General features: G+C 38.8%; 1 protein-coding gene across 2 annotated transcripts in view; it reads right to left on the bottom strand.

Moving 5' to 3' along the window:
* MIB1 (mindbomb E3 ubiquitin protein ligase 1) overlaps window positions 1-12,430 on the bottom strand; it is a 62,065-nt gene extending 49,635 nt beyond the window's left edge. Inside the window, exons 1-4 of one of the 2 annotated variants that reach the window (XM_010708827.3) lie at window positions 12,230-12,430; window positions 9,428-9,557; window positions 7,733-7,837; window positions 431-497 (exon numbers count right to left, since the gene is read on the bottom strand). In XM_010708827.3, coding sequence (XP_010707129.1) covers window positions 431-497; window positions 7,733-7,837; window positions 9,428-9,557; window positions 12,230-12,381 — 454 coding nt within the window. In that variant the 5' untranslated portion in view covers window positions 12,382-12,430. The remainder of the gene's footprint in view (window positions 1-430; window positions 498-7,732; window positions 7,838-9,427; window positions 9,558-12,229) is intronic. The other variant, XM_010708828.3, reaches the window with a different exon arrangement.
* Window positions 12,431-18,805: the final 6,375 nt, after the last annotated feature.

The following is an 18,805-nucleotide window of genomic DNA, read 5'->3' as shown; positions in this document are numbered from 1 at the left end:
AGAATAGGCTGCTCAGGGAGGTGGTGAAGTCACCGTCCCTGGAGGCGTTCAAGAAACATTTAGATGTGATACTAAAGGACATGGTTCAGTGGGCAATATTCGTAATAGGGGACAGTTGGACTGGATGATCTTAGAGGTCTTTTTCAACTTTAATGATTCTATGATTCTAAGTCTTTGTAAGAATGCATAGATACTTGGCTCCCTAGAAGTAGTGCCCAATGTGATTTCAACACTTAACAGTACCCTTGCCATTCACTTGGCACACTGATATCAAATACACTGAGGAAAGAGAAATTTACTATTAACACAGAAATACTATCATTTACATTCACTATAAAGGGCTGTAGTTTTAGATTAAATTTGAAAAGAAAAAACAAGACTACATATAATTAACGCAGATCAAGGCAAATTTACTTTGCTTCCAACTCACCTAACACAGGACAATGGTCTCTGTAGAAAGAGCCTCCTTTTGCATCTTGGACGCATTTCAGGTCAGACTAAGGAAAGAGATTAAGACAACTTTAATCCTTACTGACTGAGTTTTATGGATAACACAGGTAACTGGAACTAGAATACATTTGATTAAGCAAAGCTGAAAGTTATGAAAGTCACTAACCAAAGAAGCTCAAATACTTTCCAAGTTGTCAGCACTGACATTCTCAAGATTTTAGTAACTTTTACCAATATAAAAGGCTGTGAAATATAAGGTATTTTTAACTCTGAAAAGGTGTTAAAATGACATAAGCTTCCTTGGCATTGTTTTATGAAGTTATCCATAAAAAAGGCATATGATTGCAAGTGCAGAAAGCAGCATCTGCAGACGGTGCTTGAGGCCACAGCCTTCTCCTGAGTTATATCACTTAAAACTTGCCAGTCCTGCCCCCCTCTTCACAACTTTTTTTCTGACAAATATTTTAACAACTTAGAAAATAAAACCTGAATGAAAATTCTAAAAAACAAATAATTTCCCCATGAAGAATATTTGGAATACAAAGATATTAGGTTTTTTTGTTTTTGATTAATTATGCTGAGCTACACATGATCACTTAAAGAGAAACATTCAAAAGCCTAAGCCTCCAGAAAGATTTGTATTGTCTGAGGAACAAAAGTTTCAAGAGTGATAACCAGCTCCTGCTCAAAAAGCCAGTAGAGTCCCTGTAATTCTCCCTTCCTCTAATTCTCTCTCTGTGTAACCCTCTAAGCCAAAGGGCTACCATCTGGCATTGCTCCTTGCAGAACAATCCTCACTAAACAAAGGGCATTCTGTGTGCATGATGAGTTGGGAAGGAGATGGGGTACTGTCTGTAAACGTCAGAATATTCTAAGGGAAGGGGAAGGAAATAAAGGGGACAAGTGGTGGCTGCGATGTAACCAATCAAAACTAAACAAACATTTTTATAAATATTTTTCCTCCACACGCTGAGTTTATTGACTGGCAAAAGTACAAAAATGAACTCTCAAGTCGTTCAAGTCACCAAGTCACTGCTGGCCACAAAACTTCCCTCAGTGACTTGAAACTGCTAAGCAGCTAGAAACAGAGAACCCAGAGTATACGTGGACCTATGAAGAATGCACTGCCACATTCTGAAAAACCAATAGAAACAGGCAGATCGAAATAAGACACATAGCTACACCTCACGGGCAGCCATAAAGCAGAGGAGCTCAGCCGGCTGCAGTGGCGTGCTGCCACCCAGCGGGCAGGCCTGTCTTCCGCTGGGCCGAGAACAAAAGGCTGCTAACCCTCCCAGATGGCAAGCTAACGAACGCCCACAGAGCCCTCAGTGAGCCGGGCAGCACTCAGTCTCATCCCCTGAATTGCAGGCTCCCATGTCAGGCAGCAAGCAGGTGGCTGCACGTGAGCCAACGGGAGCAGATGGGGGAGTACTGCTTCTGCTCCCTTCTGCGCACCGAGCAGAAAGGTCCCGAACATTTCTTCCTGCAGACAGGTAAAGTTTGGGTGTATTACAGCCAGAATTAACGTACAGAGAAGTGATGGCTAAAAGCTAACTGCAGAAAAAAAGACTACTTACACTCTTGAAACAGTAATTCTCAGGAAGCAGCCTGAAATACCTCCAGTTTCACAGGATAAAAACCTACCTATCTGTTCTCTCTTACTGGCCAGCCTAGGGCGTGTTATTTCTGGAGTATAATAATATACATACTTGGGTGTAGCTATTCAGTAAGATGTTGCTTACTGTTCAACCTCAGCTTCACACTTGCCTTCATTCCAGCAACACTGTGGAGTCAATGTTAGATTACCAATCTAACTACCATACAAAAGCAAAGCAACGTGATTATTTTTCCACGTAAGCCTCTGCCAAAGAAAGGAGAAGGAATCAAACAAAATGTACTCAAAGTTGAGGTACTGACAGAGATTAGGACAGTAAAAGTAACTGATACACACTGTATTTACAGCCAAGAGTTTCTTCCACAACAACATGACCAACCCTGAAAAGAACACCAAGAGTTGTAAGACAGGAAATTGTACTTATTCTAACTCACTATCAGAAAAACTGATTGAGTAACTACGAATCTACCTCAAGCAAGCTAGCTGCTATCTTTACCTAAACCAAAAAACATGCTGTCTTCAGCTGAAGTAGCTTGACTTGAAAAGCAAGAGTGGTACAAAGGCATCCTCCTCTCAGGACTGTGAGGGAAAAACAGGCCCCTAGTGACATTGGGGCTTAAGCACACCCAAGTCTGGCCACAGCACACTGACATTTCAAGTACGTTTCAACTGCTAGCTCCTCTCCTCACTTGAAAAGCTCTGCTGTACTGTCCTTCACTTGACTCCACCCAGATTTTCAGAAGTCCTAAGAACACGAGTGTTACAGGTGGATCATTTGGAGATGACACATACAAGTACAAAATGCTAAGTATACCAAAAACCAGTAAGTTTGGTATACTTAGAGAAGTGATGGAAACCCCAGTCAAGAAGAAAATGGCTAAAATGTAAATGCAATAAATTTTAGCACAACACAGCAAGACTTCAAGTAACAGTTATTGCATACAAGCAGCAAGTATGAACAACTTTTGCCTAGAGTAATTATCATTTTTATCATCTACCTCCTTCACTTTGCTGAAAAACCCTTTGAATTCTAGGAATATATGACTGAATTATATAAAGATCATGACCTGATGAACCAAACAGGAAATACAGAGAACGGCTTACTTTGACTTACTATCCAGTTATAGCATCAACATCATAAAATCTTCAAGGAATAAAAAAAAAAAAAGTGCATTACAGCAATGTCAACAGTGCTGGCAGATAGTGTAAGAGGGCCATCATTCCTGACCTTGAAGAGTAAAACTATGTGAAGTAGCAGCTGCTTACTGGAATAATTCATTTATTCTGATCAACATGGGTGCCCAGCCACTCAAATGAGGGACACAAGTCTACAGAAGTAAGAAGGAGACCAGGCGTGATACTAAGAAAAAGAAGAACATTTGTAGCAGATGCACTGAAATAGTGCCTACACTGGCAGTAAATACTAGAGAGATTACTACTGATCTGACAGTTATTCCAACCAATACTGTACCCCAGGTGAACACACTTCAAATATCTGTTTAAGTCTTTAATCTGAGAACAAAGAAGTGTGTCCTCACAGGGAAAATGAAGGACAGTGTATGCTGCATTGTCACCAGACTTCAACAAGGGACTGGACAAATGCTAGTTTTAGCTAAAAGCTTTAAGGAATGCATTATTTCAAATTTAATGAATTTAAATTCTTCCGTTCCAATGAGCTGACAGAAGTAAAAGCAATAAAAGCAAAAGCTAGAAGACAGCAGAGAAAGTAACTGAAATTACAAAAACGTATGAGGTGCTAACAGCAGCCTCTTGCAGGGGAAATTAGACTGCATACAAGATCTGCATGAATGGCTTACAATCTGTCTACTGATTCTAAGTACATATAAAAACTTTCCACGTCAAACTTTCTCTATTTCTAAAGGGGACCACTTTAAATTCATGACTGTCTTGCTTGTAGGTTTATATAGCAAGTAACAAAATTGGACAAGTGCATCTCTGCTTAAGGAAAATAAGTTTCTAAACAACTCAGTTACAGAGAGATGAAAAACTGGGCTTCCTTGAGACTACAGAAGAATAAAGAGAAGTAAGGCCACACAAAGAGGAGCAAAACAAAATCCACTGACAAATACAAAAAAATGCGCAAGGTACCTAAATACTGCACTGCTCCCACTATTCAAAAACAACTATCCTTACTTTCTGAATGACATCAAAGTTGAAGTTTGCCAATACAGAAGAAGCAGCCACTTGTAATAAGAATAGGAATCAATAACTCTTGTGCTTCCGAGCCATGTTCCAGACAAATTCATCGATTAGGACAAAACTTTGTCTTAGACCAATTCCACAGCTACTCATGAACCAGAAGTTTGTTAATCCTCCCAAAATTCCTCATTTTTCAGGTACAGGGGACAAGATCAAGGACTAGACAGCTGAAGATCTGACTTGCATTCTATGTCATAACTGCACAAGAAAGTGTATTTCTATATAATTTGTAATACTCACTTGCAAAGCATAGCATGGCAAAAGATCTACCTTGGTTTTATTTGTTTTTTTATTGTGTGTTAATAAACCATTCTAATTACTGAAATTACTCTAGTGTAATTCCAAAGATTATCTTTTAAAGGTAACCCCCCAAAAAAGTGAATACCAGAAAGTAGCTATCAACCAGGATGAGAAACAAAGTTTAAAACATCAAAACATCAGGACAATAAGTCCTTCTAGTTTCCCTTATGTACTTAACTATATAGACTTTCGTGGGAAAAAAAGTGCACAAACACAGATGGCTTACAGATGACTTTGACAATGATGGATGAGAACTACAGTTACTTCTTTCAGAAGCTCCATAGATGAAAGGAGATCCTTCATCATGAAAAACAATAGGAGGTTAATCACAGCAGAAAAGGCAAGTGGTCAGAGCAAAGAAATTTAATAGCACAGAAATAATTCCTAAATAATTAAATATATTTAGGGCATGCTTGCTGGTGGAACCATTTTCTGAAGTTTTTCTAGCAAAATCAATCTACTGAACACCAACGGATTTACAGTTCTACATCCTTAGGTGATTAATATGAAGAAATGAAAACTATAAACAAACTCAAAAACCTAAATCACAGTGTTCTCATTTGATTCTCTAATTCCATGCAGCATAATCCTTTTTATTGCAGTGGGCTGTGTTCACACACTCTTTAAATAGGAAAAGATGGTTAACAGCTTGGTCTGGCCTAGAATCTGAATACATATACGTATGAAGTGCAAGCACTGCCGATAATCACATTAGTCCACAGTACTTCATTCCTACTATGGATATAACAAACATATTATTCAGCCCTGCAGCACCATAAAACCAGATTTCATTTCAGCGATTCACATTCTACATCATGATGGCAGCAGAAACTCCTAGACTTCGTAAAGAAATACATGATGCACCCCTCAACCACTTCATACGTAAACACGGCCACAGCAAACTCTATTAAAAACTGTAAAAACTGTAAGGATTTGACTGCAAATAAATGGAAATTCTCAGGCAGCACCTGCTGTCCTAGTAGCCAACCCCTGTCTCTCCCACAAAAAAGCTGCCAGGCCAGATAGATTCATTTTGAGAGCCAGACACAGCCTGTCTGTTATCAATAAACAACCCTGATTTACGATAATAAGCTGCTTTTCTTTAATCAGCTTCATTTGTGTCTGAGTCAAGTGTTATTCATTTGCAAGTACTGCTCTCTCCCAGCTGTATTTATGTGGACACACACTCTGCATATTGTTTCCACACTCTCAGGACATTCTTCATCAATCCTTAAGTCCCCAGACAAGTTTGCCCCAACTATATATGAGCTGACAGTCTATTAGCTAGCTTTATATAACAGAGCATCAATACTAGCAAATAGCCATAATTCAATGTACAAATTGGGATACAACTCATCAGTTATAAAACACATTTTTATGTGACTGTCACAGATACCCAAGAGCCCACTCTGTCTGAGGGGAAAACTGTTTTCGTTAAAAGTACTCAATGAAGACAAAAATAACACAGAGTTGGACTGCAATCAGGTAAGCACTATACAAAGCATCAAATTCTCTTTGATACGTATATATGCATATCAACATATAGTATATTACTCTTTATATGTTATGCATACTTATTGTGTTTCATGAACAATTTAAAAGATTTTTTGTTAATTATGAACTTGGTGGATCAAATATTTCTATTTGTACACATTTCAGGGGGAAGGTAAGCATTTACTTATCCGCTCAGCTTACAGTCATTGAAGCAGTTAAGTATTTTAGAAATATTTAACACTTCCTCATGAGACAAGTTTGCCAACGAATACAGATAGATTTACAAATAAGTTATTCCCTTAATAACAAAAATTATTTATTTTAGAACAGAGTACAGCTTATCTTAACACAGTTTTTCTGCCGTCAAAAGGAACATTTAATGATTCCAGAGCATTATATCCCCTATCAGGCAGTTCACACATTTTAATTCAAGAACTCTGAAATTGCAAAAAAGAAAAAAATAAAAATTAAAAAATTAAAATCACTTGAACTCTATCTCAGTCGGTCTATACGTCAGTAATTAAAATTCTTTTCCACAAGTCACAATCAAATATTACTGTAACTATTTTTCCCTTCTGCTAGCATATTAGAAATGTTCTTTAAAACTGGGGGGACGAGGAAGGATGCGACTCGATAATGACTTGTATCTTATCCTTAGCACCTACCTGTTTCAGATTACTGATAAATTAGTACATAAGCTTTCCAAAATATGCATCAGAAAAGCTGACCTGCACTACAGATATTTACTCTTTCTAAATCCGACATTAAAATATGTATTTACTGCTAACACTGTATTAATTTCTGGTTTTATTCTAAAAATATTTTATTTCAAATAAGACTATAAGGCAAGCAGGTTATGTTACTCTCTAAAAAGAAGCAAACTAGTCATTAAGATTTTATTACTAATATGTATCTGACAAAATGACACCTCAATGTTAAGTTAATGTGGCTTTCCTCTGCATTATCAAACAAAAATCATGCAAAGAAAATGTTAAATAAGCTGTTATAAGAAGCTGATAATCAAAGTAACCTTTCCCTGACCCACATTAGGATATGAAAACACAGCAACAGAAGGCACTTAGGCTAGAGTCTAACCTATCTTCTTTCTAAATGCAGTAGTAGCTGTAGAAGTTCAGAAGTGAAAAAACCTATGGCTAAAACAAATACAGGTTGTGATGTAATTCTACATCTCCCCTGCAAAAAAAAAAAAATTGCTCACAAGAGGATTCTGAACATTTCTTATAGCTTAAAACCTGCATATCTTGCAGTAATCAGACTAAAATTTGAAGTGAACTTAGGAGTTCAGGAGTTAAAAACTAAGGTCTTTAAAAAGTTCATGAGTAAGTTATTTTCCTTTCTGAATTTTAATTTAAGCACATTATTAGCACAACAATTATTATATGCAACATAAATATTTACTGCACTTAGACAAAAAGCATCTCAACTTTAAATTACTCACATTTTATGAATTCCCAGATCAGACCTTTTTCCTAATACATATGTATGATCCATACAGCTGTATTCACAATGACCCGACTAACAGCATGCAAACTGACAAAGGATATTAGAAAAGCAGCAGAATAAAGCTCAAGTATTCTTGCTACCCTTCCCCCACTAAACATTTTACCCTTTATCTTCCTTTATGCTTACCATGCCCTCAAAGCCAACTCTGTAAAGGTTTTTAGCACCATTGTCCCAAAGAACGTATGCTGCACTGTGTGGACTTGACGCACTCCAATCTTGGATTTCAGTTACCTATTTAAAAATAAGAAATCATTTATATAACAAAGATTCAGAAAAACTATTGGAACTTAAAATCTTATTGATCCCTTCGGACAAATTAATAAAACAGCAGTTCTATTGAATTTCATCAAACATTTCTTGTAACTCTTCATAACTGCTGATAGAACCATTCCCTAGGTGTCTTAATAAAATAGCAGCTTGTATATGTAGATGCTCATTGGCCTATTTTTCTTTTGTGTATATATAGACAGTAGATAACCTTACTGCTTAATTAAGGAACAAAAACTGTATTGCAAAAACTTATGATGCCCTGACACATTCTTACTAGAAAGTGTTTCAGTAAGGAAAAGAGAATGACAAATTTTGTTTAACCTACATTAGCCAAGTGGCAGAAGACTATGAAGAAACAAGGTTTTATTTGTAGAGCCAATGTGTTCAGCAACAGAACAAAAGAAGGGAAGTGAAAAGAACTTTCCTTGACGTTTCTGAAATCACGAGGCCATGCAGCAAATTCTCAAAATACTTCTATTACTCAAAGAATCAACTTCCAGAATTTGCCCTAATATGTACCTTTATTTAAAAAGTCTCTCTGTTCTCTTCTGTTTTCGTAGTTTATATCTATCTTGAAAACACTTCACACACAATTCCATTTTACTCGTATCTCATTCTTATTTAGTACACAAAAGCAACACAAGTACCTTGTTTAGCAAGGTTCAAAATATCCCACACAATTCAGAGCGAAGGATAAAGAATCAAGATGAAAATAAACTATATGTGAATACCTCTTGCTCAAAGATATTTAAATTTATTATTTCCTCTGAATAAAATCCAAAATGAAATCCTCAGAAGTCCAAGATTGTCATTAATAATAGCCCATGTAAGGTAATAAAAGACATTGCCTATCTTACATGCTCTGCTTAAGTTCATACTTAAAACAAACTTTCCTTAGTTCCAGGTAAGTTTAGAATGTTGCAAATCATAACATTTGCAAGTTTTCCACATCATTCAATGCAATCCAATTCTCTTTTATTTATTTTTTATTACTATAAATGGTATAAAAAACTCATTATGTCCTAAACAAGCCAGTAATGTAACATACACAACCAAAACTTGCAAAGTTCTCACTTTAAATTGAGATAGTCTCTATAACAATCTGATGAAAAACAAAAATCTATGGTGTACGCACTTAAAACCAAGACAAATGTGATGACCCAGAAGCAATCAGACTACAGAGTGCAGTAGTGACCAGCAAAGGCTATGCTTGAGAGGTCTGTTTTTATACCACCTCTAGTAACGCTGAAATAAATACACTCAAATCTTAAAGCCTGTCATACGCAGAACGGCAGAGACAAATATGTAGTAGTTTTAGAAATTTCACACTGGAACTGTAAAAATGTAAATTTCAATGAACTGGTCATGCTATACACCCCTTCCTTTTCTAACTGCTTGGGCATTATAGTTAGTCGTTTCTGAATCTTACTCTAACTATGGTGCTATTTGTACTCTTCAGTTAGAAAGGCCACCAAGCTCATTACATTATTACACAGAAAAGCAACTTTTTATTTAAGACAGTTGTGGTTTTTTGTTTGCTTTTGTTTTTACCTTTCCCCTACGCCCATTGCCACCATCTTGATCTTCCCATTGCCAGTCAACTCCTCGCACCACTCTGGCACCTGCAAAGATTCCTCTTGCTGTAATTTTCTTTGATTTACGGCGAGACTCCAGCAATACCCTGAGGTTATTAAAAACAAAACAAAAAAACACAACCACCCAAAAATGTCAAGATAATAAAGAAAGTTCAAGATGAATCTTTGGGAGTGGGAGAAGAGATCATCTTGAATAAAATAACTAAACAAATGCAGACCTCAGTATGTAAATCATCAACAAATTTCCAACTTGAACAGCAACCCACAAGACAAAAAGCTACCATCTTACTAAGCATGTTTTATCATATGCTTAGAACTAGCTTTTAATTCTACTAATTTCTTCCCCAAGCTTCCTACTACCAACAACAAACTGTGATTAGCTGCATATAAAACTGTACTCATATTATTTAAATATTATTAAAATTAGTAAAGAAACAGACTTGTGAACAACACAATCCTATTTGTCTCTGATGCACACAAGGCATTACATTTCTGCAATTATTCAAAATTATACCAAGTAAAGGAACTACATTTTTTCCTCTTCCTATGCCTTAGACATTTTTTACATACTGCAGATAGCTTATCATGGCAAACGTCATTCAATATATCAGCATTTATTTTTTCAGTCTTGTGTTTGTAATAACACCCTATTTTCCTAAAGCAAAACTCCTCTCTGCCACAGACTTAGATGGACTTGAAGTACGTAAGACCAAACAGAAGAGCTGATGGCTCTAGAAACAGAAAAGATATTCTCCTGCATTTTAAGTCATCTGAAAAGCCACCAGTCTGTATGTAATTTGACTTCTTATTTCATGCCACAAGAATGCTGCCAGACAAAAGTATTTTTCAGCTGAAATTTGAATGTTTCCTGATTCCTTCACTGTAACACCCTCCTGCTCAACTTTTAAGATCCAGCAGATGGCAGACAAGAAAAAAGTTAGACTGCTATGATCAGTGCAAAGAACACATGAAAATCTTTGGAATTTTTACCTAAGTAATACTAAATGGCAAAAGATATTAGAAAGATATGTTGTTTACAGTAACCTTTAAAAATCTCAACATCTATGAAATTGAGACAAAAAACATATTACTTCAGTATGCACTTGAATTTGTTGAATTTTCTGAGGTTCACCTGGGCCCACTGCTCGAGCCCCTATCTCCAAAACTATCCTTTACACACCACAATGGACCACTCAAAAACTACAGAGGAAACTTCAGCTGAAAAAAAAAAAACAAAAACGGAAATTACAAAGAAAAAAGGTCTGGCAAGCATTCTCAAAGGCAATGAGTTTTGTTTTGGATTTTTTTAGACAGAAGTAAAGCAGATCTGTATTTTGCTACTTAGTCCTTACAAATCATATTAAGCCAGAACTTTCTACTCTTGATTCCAACTTTTAAGACTTGCTCTACACCAGAATATTGTAACTCAGATACTAAGCTCATGCTGCTTGGTAACTAGGCACACTGGCATGAATCTCCAAAAAACAGTAGGTACTTTCTGATTAAGCGGTTGGCCCAGACATTTTTGCCATAGCTGAACTTCAAGGCAAATGTCCGAGAACATAAACAGAGTCCCTGCAAGACACTTAATGAGAATTCAGTCTGTGTGCTCCAACCACACCTCTCAACTGTAAAATTGCTGATAGAAGCAAAGTATTGAATCACAGCATATTTGTAAACCTATTTCATCAAGAAGGAAAAAATGGATTTAAGGAGAGAATACTTCAGAGAGCTAAAACACTTAGTCGTTACGTAGTACTTTAATGCAGCTCTTGAAGTGTTTAGTATCAGGCAAGTATCACTGTTCTCACTTAACCAGTAGATAAATTATTACAGAAAGAGGCTCTGGATCTAAACGAGTCATTTAAAGTCAAAGAATATAAGAACAGCTGTGTGAGAATAAAACAAATGCCATTTCTATCCCTACAGATATCCCTACTGTAAACAGCCATAAATTTGAGCATAGGAAGTTCCACATCAGTATGCAAAGGAACTTGCTCACAGTAAGGGTGACAGGGCGCTGGAAGAGGGCCCAGGGAGGTTATGGAGTCTTCATCTCTGGAGATATTCAAGGCCTGCCCAGACACCTACCTGTGCAGCCTGCTATAGTGGGCGTCCTTTGTAGGGAGACTGAACTCTGATCTCTAGAGGTCCCTTCCAACCCCTACAATTCTGTGATTCTACAGCACTCTAGGAGACTTAGTTAACAGACACTTAAGAAAATAACATTATAAACAAGATGTGGTTTCACAATCTCTTTTCTCTGTTTTTTGTACTGAACAGTTTAAGGAGTTCAATTTATTTCTTTTTCTTTTGTCTCCAGATCCTCTGTGCCTTACAGCCCACAAGAGAGAAACTCTTCCTCAATCTAATCTGCCTTTTGAACCTAAAGTGACATTCACATTCAGGAACTCATTGACAAGTCATATTGTGATTATACATTGAGCAAAGATAACAGTCTTTGTTTTAAATCTGCTAATTAATAACACAAGAACTAGGAAGTATACAGTGAGGTTAAAGAAACTGAGTAACTGCATCCAAACTTCTTTCTCTACTCCATTCTTCCTAAACTTCCACGTTCTCCAATCTCCAGAGATCTGTTTCATCCTCACAAAGAGGCAGAACCAGTAACAGAATCCAATTCTTAAGACAGTGTTTTATCTAACCCAAGTTTCAATAACCAAACCTGCAGTTACAGAAGTTCACCACTATTAACTGTTCCCTACTTAATTTCATGGGGGAAAAAGTTATATTTTACCTTTCACTTCCTGGTGTGGTAATTCTGTAAAAACGATGCCTTAAGTGATGCTTGTCCCCATGGTAACAAACTGTGCACAAGTCGTAATTCGTGCATTCAGCACATTTCCATCGGATGCCAATGATTGGTTGCTGTCGACACGTGTCACACATAGTGCCATCATGCTTGATACCTGGTAAAAACAAGATCAACACTGCTACATCACTATACAGATTTGTAATCACCAATGCAATCTGAAAATATACGTTAAAAAGTCAATAAAACCTGACAGCAGTACCACATCAGTCCATACAAATGAGGGGAAAAGAGTGACTTCACCTCGTATCTCCAGCTGTCAGCCTGTTCCTGCTCCATCTTTTTTTTTTTTTTCCTCATCTCTCAAATTCTAAGAGAGACGCTTCTTTATTGCACCAATACAAGTACTCAGAGATTATCTTAGGAGAATGAAAATGAGGAATCCTTTAAGAGGTTAAAAAGCTAGAAAAGTGCATATCAAAACATACAGGATATCTGGAATTTTATTTCTATCAACAAAACAACACAAAAAAGACAGCGAAGTTCAACCGTGTATAAGAATTTCAAGAACACTCTTTGTATACTGGATAAGATAAGCGTTCATCTCTATGCTTTACCTATAGGAAGAAGTTAGGCTCTCCTGGAGAGCTGTCACTAACTTCAGGAAATGTGCTACCATTTTGCTTTCTGAAGGAAAGCAGACCAGATGTAATGCACACGCATACACTCTTCCCAGCCTTCCACCATGAAAGTCAGGTTCTCAGGTCCACTATTACAGCATTGCAAAAACCCTTAAGAAAGGCAGAGAGCTGTTGGAGAGGGTCCAGAGGAGAGCCACGAAAATGATCAGGGGATTGGAGCACCTCCCTTATGAAGAAAGGCTGAAGGAGTTGGACTTGTTCAGCCTGGAGAAAAGAAGGCTGTGGGGTGACCTCATTGCAGCATTTCAGTACTAAAAGGGAGCCTACAAACAGAAGGGGAATCAACTCTTTGAAAGGGTTGGTAACTACAGGACAAGGGGAAGTGGTTTTAAGTTGAGGGAGGGGAAGATTTAGGTTGGATGTCAGGGGGAAGTTCTTCACAGAGAGAGTGGTGAGGTGCTGGAACAGGCTGCCCAGGGAGGTTGTGGATGCCCCGTCCCAGGAGGTGTTCAAGGCCAGACTGGATGGGGCCCTGGGCAGCCTTGTCTAGTATTACTGGGGAGGTTGGTGGCCCTGCATGTGGCAGGGGGGTTGGAGATTCTTGATTCTTGAGGTCCCTTCAACCCTGGCCATACTGTGATTCTGAATGAGCAGACAAAGTGATCAGCTATACACATTTTCAGTCCATATATAGCAAATACAGCGAAGCGACATAATATTGAAAAAATAATAAAAATCAAACTCTGGAGCTTTGGAGAAATCTGAGCAATAGAAGGGACACACAACAAGCACTGGCAATCAGTATGTAGCACAAATTAGAAGTGAGCTCTAAAGGTATAGAGGAACATGACATTTTCCCCATTACTCACCCTTAAAAAAAAGCCACCAAAAAACAGGTCCATGAAATTAATGAGAAAAGAAAATGGTTTTCATCTCCTCCAGAAGAGATGCTTTTGGAAAAGGACAGTCATGTTAGCTACAAACCTATTAGTCTTTTGTGCCCAAAGGATGAGCCACCTGCAGTGAAGAAAAATGAGCAGCTGGAGAAGCAAAACTGAAGGAAATGCCTTTTTGTCTGACTGTTTCACAGAATCATGCAACAGCTGAGGTTAGAAGTAACCTCTAGAGACTGCCTAGTCAAACCTCTGCAAGATCTCTGCAGCCTTTTGGCTTGACTTGACTGGTAAGCCAGTAAAACAAAGGTTTTACATCACATTCCAGGTGTGACCTGTAAGGAAGGATCACCTCCCTCAGTGTGCTGGCAGCACTTCACCTAAAGTGCCACCAGTACTGCATGGCCAAACAGACATGCTGCTGGCTCCTGGGCACTTTGCCATCCATCAGGACCCCCAGGGTCTTTCTGGAACCACAGATTTCCAGCCAGTTGGCCCCTAATACATACTGCTGCAGGAATTATTCCTCCCCTTTCTGAATTACATGAGATTCCTGCCAGCCTGTCGACACCCCTCCAAATAACAGCACAATCTTTTGGTGTATCTCATGCATCATTTCTCCTAATCAAGAAAGTTTCTCACTTCATCATCTTCAAGCCTTTTATAAAAAAAATTTACTTAGAAAGACTTCCAGCCTCACAATTAAAGATCTTCCACTGAAATAGAAGAGTAAGGCTGAAAAAGGCAAAGCTTTTGGAGCAAAGACTGCACGGCATGTTGTAAAGATGGGAGCAGTATTTTGGGGCAGCTGAAGATAGCCTTTACAAACAGCAACTATCCTGAAGTTGCTGACATTAGGCTAAATGATCACTGTAACTGCTAAAGCATCCATACCTTGACCACAAATTCCACACTAAAGTTTTGAAGGCCTGGCACAGACAGCTCCTGTAATCCATGACATTATTTGCTGATCCCAACTCCAGACAACACAACTTTTATACCATAATAATTCTCTATAACTATCCTTCTACATTTGGAAGTACTTAATGCCTGGGAACACTGTTACACTTAAACATCTAAAAATACAATTTTCCTTCAAAGCAAGAGCTCTGAATCATCCATGCTTCTATCATACTCCCAAACCACTGATGATATTTTCCCCAAGATGGAGGGTCAGGGAAGCTAACTTCCTTGGTTCTGCACACTAAGATTTTGACGCCTGGTATTGTGTTCTTAGGACAACTGCCTCACTGCTGCAAAGTATACTGGACCATTACGCTATTTTTGGAAGCCTTCAAGAGCAGATGCATTCAGAAAGCTGGGACCGATTACCACTTTTTTGCCCTGCTTAAAGAGTCTTACCAGATATAAGGCTTGGCCTTGTAGGGTTGAGCGGTGGCACTTGGAGTTTTAAAAAATGGATTGCTAAATTGGTATTTCAAAAAAGAAACAGAGCAGCTGTGCATATTTGGAATTTTTTAATAGCTGCTGAACTTCAGGGAAAACAGTTTGCCAAGCATTACATTTACTCTGGATGTAAAAGGACTAAGGAATTGGATGCCTGTAGGATTCTTAAACTGGTCCAAGCAGCAAGAAAAGGGAGAAAAAGACAAATATAAGTAGGAGTCCTGTAATGAACCATACTATCTCAAGGTACACGTAAATAAAAGCTAATCATTTCAAGCCACTGAAGCTAAGTTGACTTCCTTAAGAAGGAAGAAGAAAAATGACTGATTGAAAAGTCATTTGACTATAGCATCTGGGACTTGAAAAAGAACAGTACCTATGTGTATTTGGAGTCTGTGACTGAGAAGGTCACATTTTTAATTTCACAGACTCCCTAACAGCATCCTGATAGGAACTCCTTTCTTCAGCCATTCCCTGACGCACAATTCCAGCAGCAACACCCACTTTGGTATGCAGAATCACAGGCGGTTTGGGTTGGAAGGGACCTTTAAGATCACCTAGTTCCAACCCCCTGCTATGGACAGGGACACCTCTCACTAGACCAGGCTGCTCACAGCCTTAGCCAGCTTCACCTGACCATGCTGCTCCATTCTCTTAATTATGCCAGCAAAAGGGTTTGCGAGGTGAAGCTGCAAACTGAGTCAGGAAACATACCCAGCTGAAACACAGCCAGGAGGAAAAGGATCCAGCTGAATTGGTTTCCCAACCCTGTTCTTTTTGGTGCTACACAACACCGCTGGCATAACAAAGCAAGCATTGCAGGGCCGGAGCAGGCAAGTAATCCTGTTACAGGATGTCTCACCAATGCATTAGAGATCCGGAGGGAGAAGTGGCTTTGAATGCTTCCTGCAACAGTGGACAAAGAGGCAGTTCTAACTTCACCCACTAAAAAGAAAGCTGAAACAAAAGTGTTACTACCACCTATAAAATGTGATAACTAAACTTTTACTCATGTCTCTAATACAAACAAAATGCACTACGTTAGAATATACTATTGATCTAAGACGACTGAAATATTAATGTAACTTGAACGAGATAGAGAAGAAGTACATGAGTGTGGTGGGCTGACCTCAGCCAGCTGCTGTATGCCCACCTATCACTCCCCTTCTTCAACAGGACAGGGAGAGAAAGTGAGATGAAAAAGCTTTAGAGTAGAAAGTGAGAAAGAAAAAGTGAGATCAACAACCAACTGCCAACAGGGGAAAAAAAAAACTTTGAACGCAACTTTGGGAAAATCTCATTTACTGCCTATTAAAAATAGAGTGGTATGATGAGAAAAAAATGTTAAGAACACCTACTTCCTATGCCCCTCCTATTCCCAGGCTCAACTTCACCCCCTTGTTCGCAACCTCTCTACCTCCTTCCTCTATCTTCAGGTGGGGCAGCTGAGTGGGGTCAGTCAGTGCACAACAACCCCCTTCTGCCACTCCTCACTGCTCCCCTGCCATAGCCAGGTCCTCTCCATGAGCAGCAGCTGCCTGCTGGGCGCATCCACCTGCTCAGTCCAGCACTGTGTTTCCCACAGGCTGTGGCAGGAAATGCGCTCCGTGTGGTCCTCTCCATGGGCTGCAGGGCAATGCCTGCTTCACCGTGCTCTCAGCTGGGGCTGCAGGGGAATCAAGGTCTGCGCCAACACCTAGGGCTCCTCCTCCCACGTCTCTGGCCTTGGTGCTCGAATCAAACTGAAAAGGATCTATTCACCAAAACTCACTGCTAAGATGTTACTTCAGACTGGCTCTTATGTTACTTCTGCTCAGTAACTCACTGCTAAGATGTTACTTCAGTCTAGCCCAAGGGACTGAATGCTCAGCAGCCTTAGTCTAGCCCAAAAAAATAAATCAGTCTGCATGCTCTAGAACTACCCTGGAATACAAAAGGAAGCACAGCAGAAGCAACTGGCAGGGTGAGTCAAGCGTAGGCACTGAAGCTAAACTGAAATTCTGACCAAATGCAAGCTGTAGCAATCAAAATGCTTCTGCTCTTCAGAACAAAGGCTATTTAAGAAAGGTTAAGAAACAGCAAATTCTGTGAAGTTCACATTTAGAAGTTTTCATTTTCCAGATCTGAGATCTTCCAGATTGCCTGGGCCACATCTCCTCTGTTGTTACTTATTAATATAATTAACGTAGGGATTTTACAGCCTTTATCTATGTGTTTTTAAAACCTACAGTTGCTCTTAAAGCTATGAAGTGTAACAAAAATATTGTTGTTCAAATCAGTTACTCCTTGTTACAAAGCTCTCTTCTGTACCAACCACACATTCAAATGTGGCAACACGTAACTGCACCCCCTCCCATCCCTCCAAAAAGGAACATTTTAGCATTAAAGATTGACAAGGAGTTCCCATACCACTCACTGTTAGACACAGCAGAAGTCAATAGCAATTCCAATCAGTTTTCAGAACCAACAAAATCTGGTTTCCAAGGGACTTGTGGATCTCTACAGAACTTCTAAGAAGCTGCAATCTTTTCACATAAGGACAATACTGCCATCAGGCAAGAGAAACCATAAACTACAAAGAGATGCTTTGTTCTCCCCATTCTTTCACTCCATACATTTTTGACACAATGGTGAGACTGGAAACAAAGGATTCTTAGAGATTAACCAAATTCTACCAAAACACACAAACAAAACTCATCTATAAAGTGTCGGATTTGGCCACAGCCAGACTTGCCATAGCATGTGCCCTGTCTCACAAGATACAGGAGCAGGGAGGATTATTGTGCAGGAGACGTGGGGGAAGGGCAGGCAGAACAAAAGACAGGCTCACACAAACAGGCTTCACAAGGACCCTTGCTCATCCAACTACTAGAATTTTAGCTGTGAGGGGTTCTGTAAATATTGACAAGCAGCCACTATGCAAAAATCAATACAACCATACTTAAGTGCCTAAATTGAAACCTGATGCACTAAAAAATCAAGTCAGTACTTCAGGTAAATCATCCAAGATGCTCTACTTTTTAAGATGTTCCATGCAGCTCTTCAGGTTACAGCAAAATATTAGTGCAAGTACAGAAAACCATTCAGACTTTCAGAAGGTTACACTTGAATTGTTAATACAGGCAGAGTGCAGCACTCAGCTGCCAAGCTGCACACACACTCACTCTAACTGAAGGATAATTTTGCATCAACATTTCATTTCCTGATCCAGCTCCACCACCACCTCCCCTTATTCAAACACAATTGAGTACATACCATATGCAGGAAAATTACATTGTTACTTTGAACCAAAAGCATAAAAGAGGAAACGGATGACAAACACATTTTTGCCTAGACTTTGTAGAACTAATCTTCAGAAAGAGCATAAACACAAAATTCTGTAATGGCCACAAATATTATCTTAACACAGTCGGAGGTGCTCTTTGCAAGCATGCTATTGTAGTCTTCACCTTTGGCAAGAGTCTGCCTCCTCTCCTAAATATACAGCTTGGTTCTACACATTTAATCTTGCTTGAGATAAAACTGTAGTTTTGAACAACTTCAAACTTACCCTTTCCTTTCCTTCCCACAACACTATTGAACAAGGGTACTCTCAAGACTCCCCTAGAAGTTTCTTTTTT

Source organism: Meleagris gallopavo, chromosome 3 (genome assembly GCF_000146605.3).
Source record: "Meleagris gallopavo isolate NT-WF06-2002-E0010 breed Aviagen turkey brand Nicholas breeding stock chromosome 3, Turkey_5.1, whole genome shotgun sequence".
Lineage (NCBI taxonomy): Eukaryota > Metazoa > Chordata > Aves > Galliformes > Phasianidae > Meleagris > Meleagris gallopavo.
Note: the sequence above shows the minus strand (reverse complement) of the source record. Positions and strands in the feature narration are given on the sequence as shown.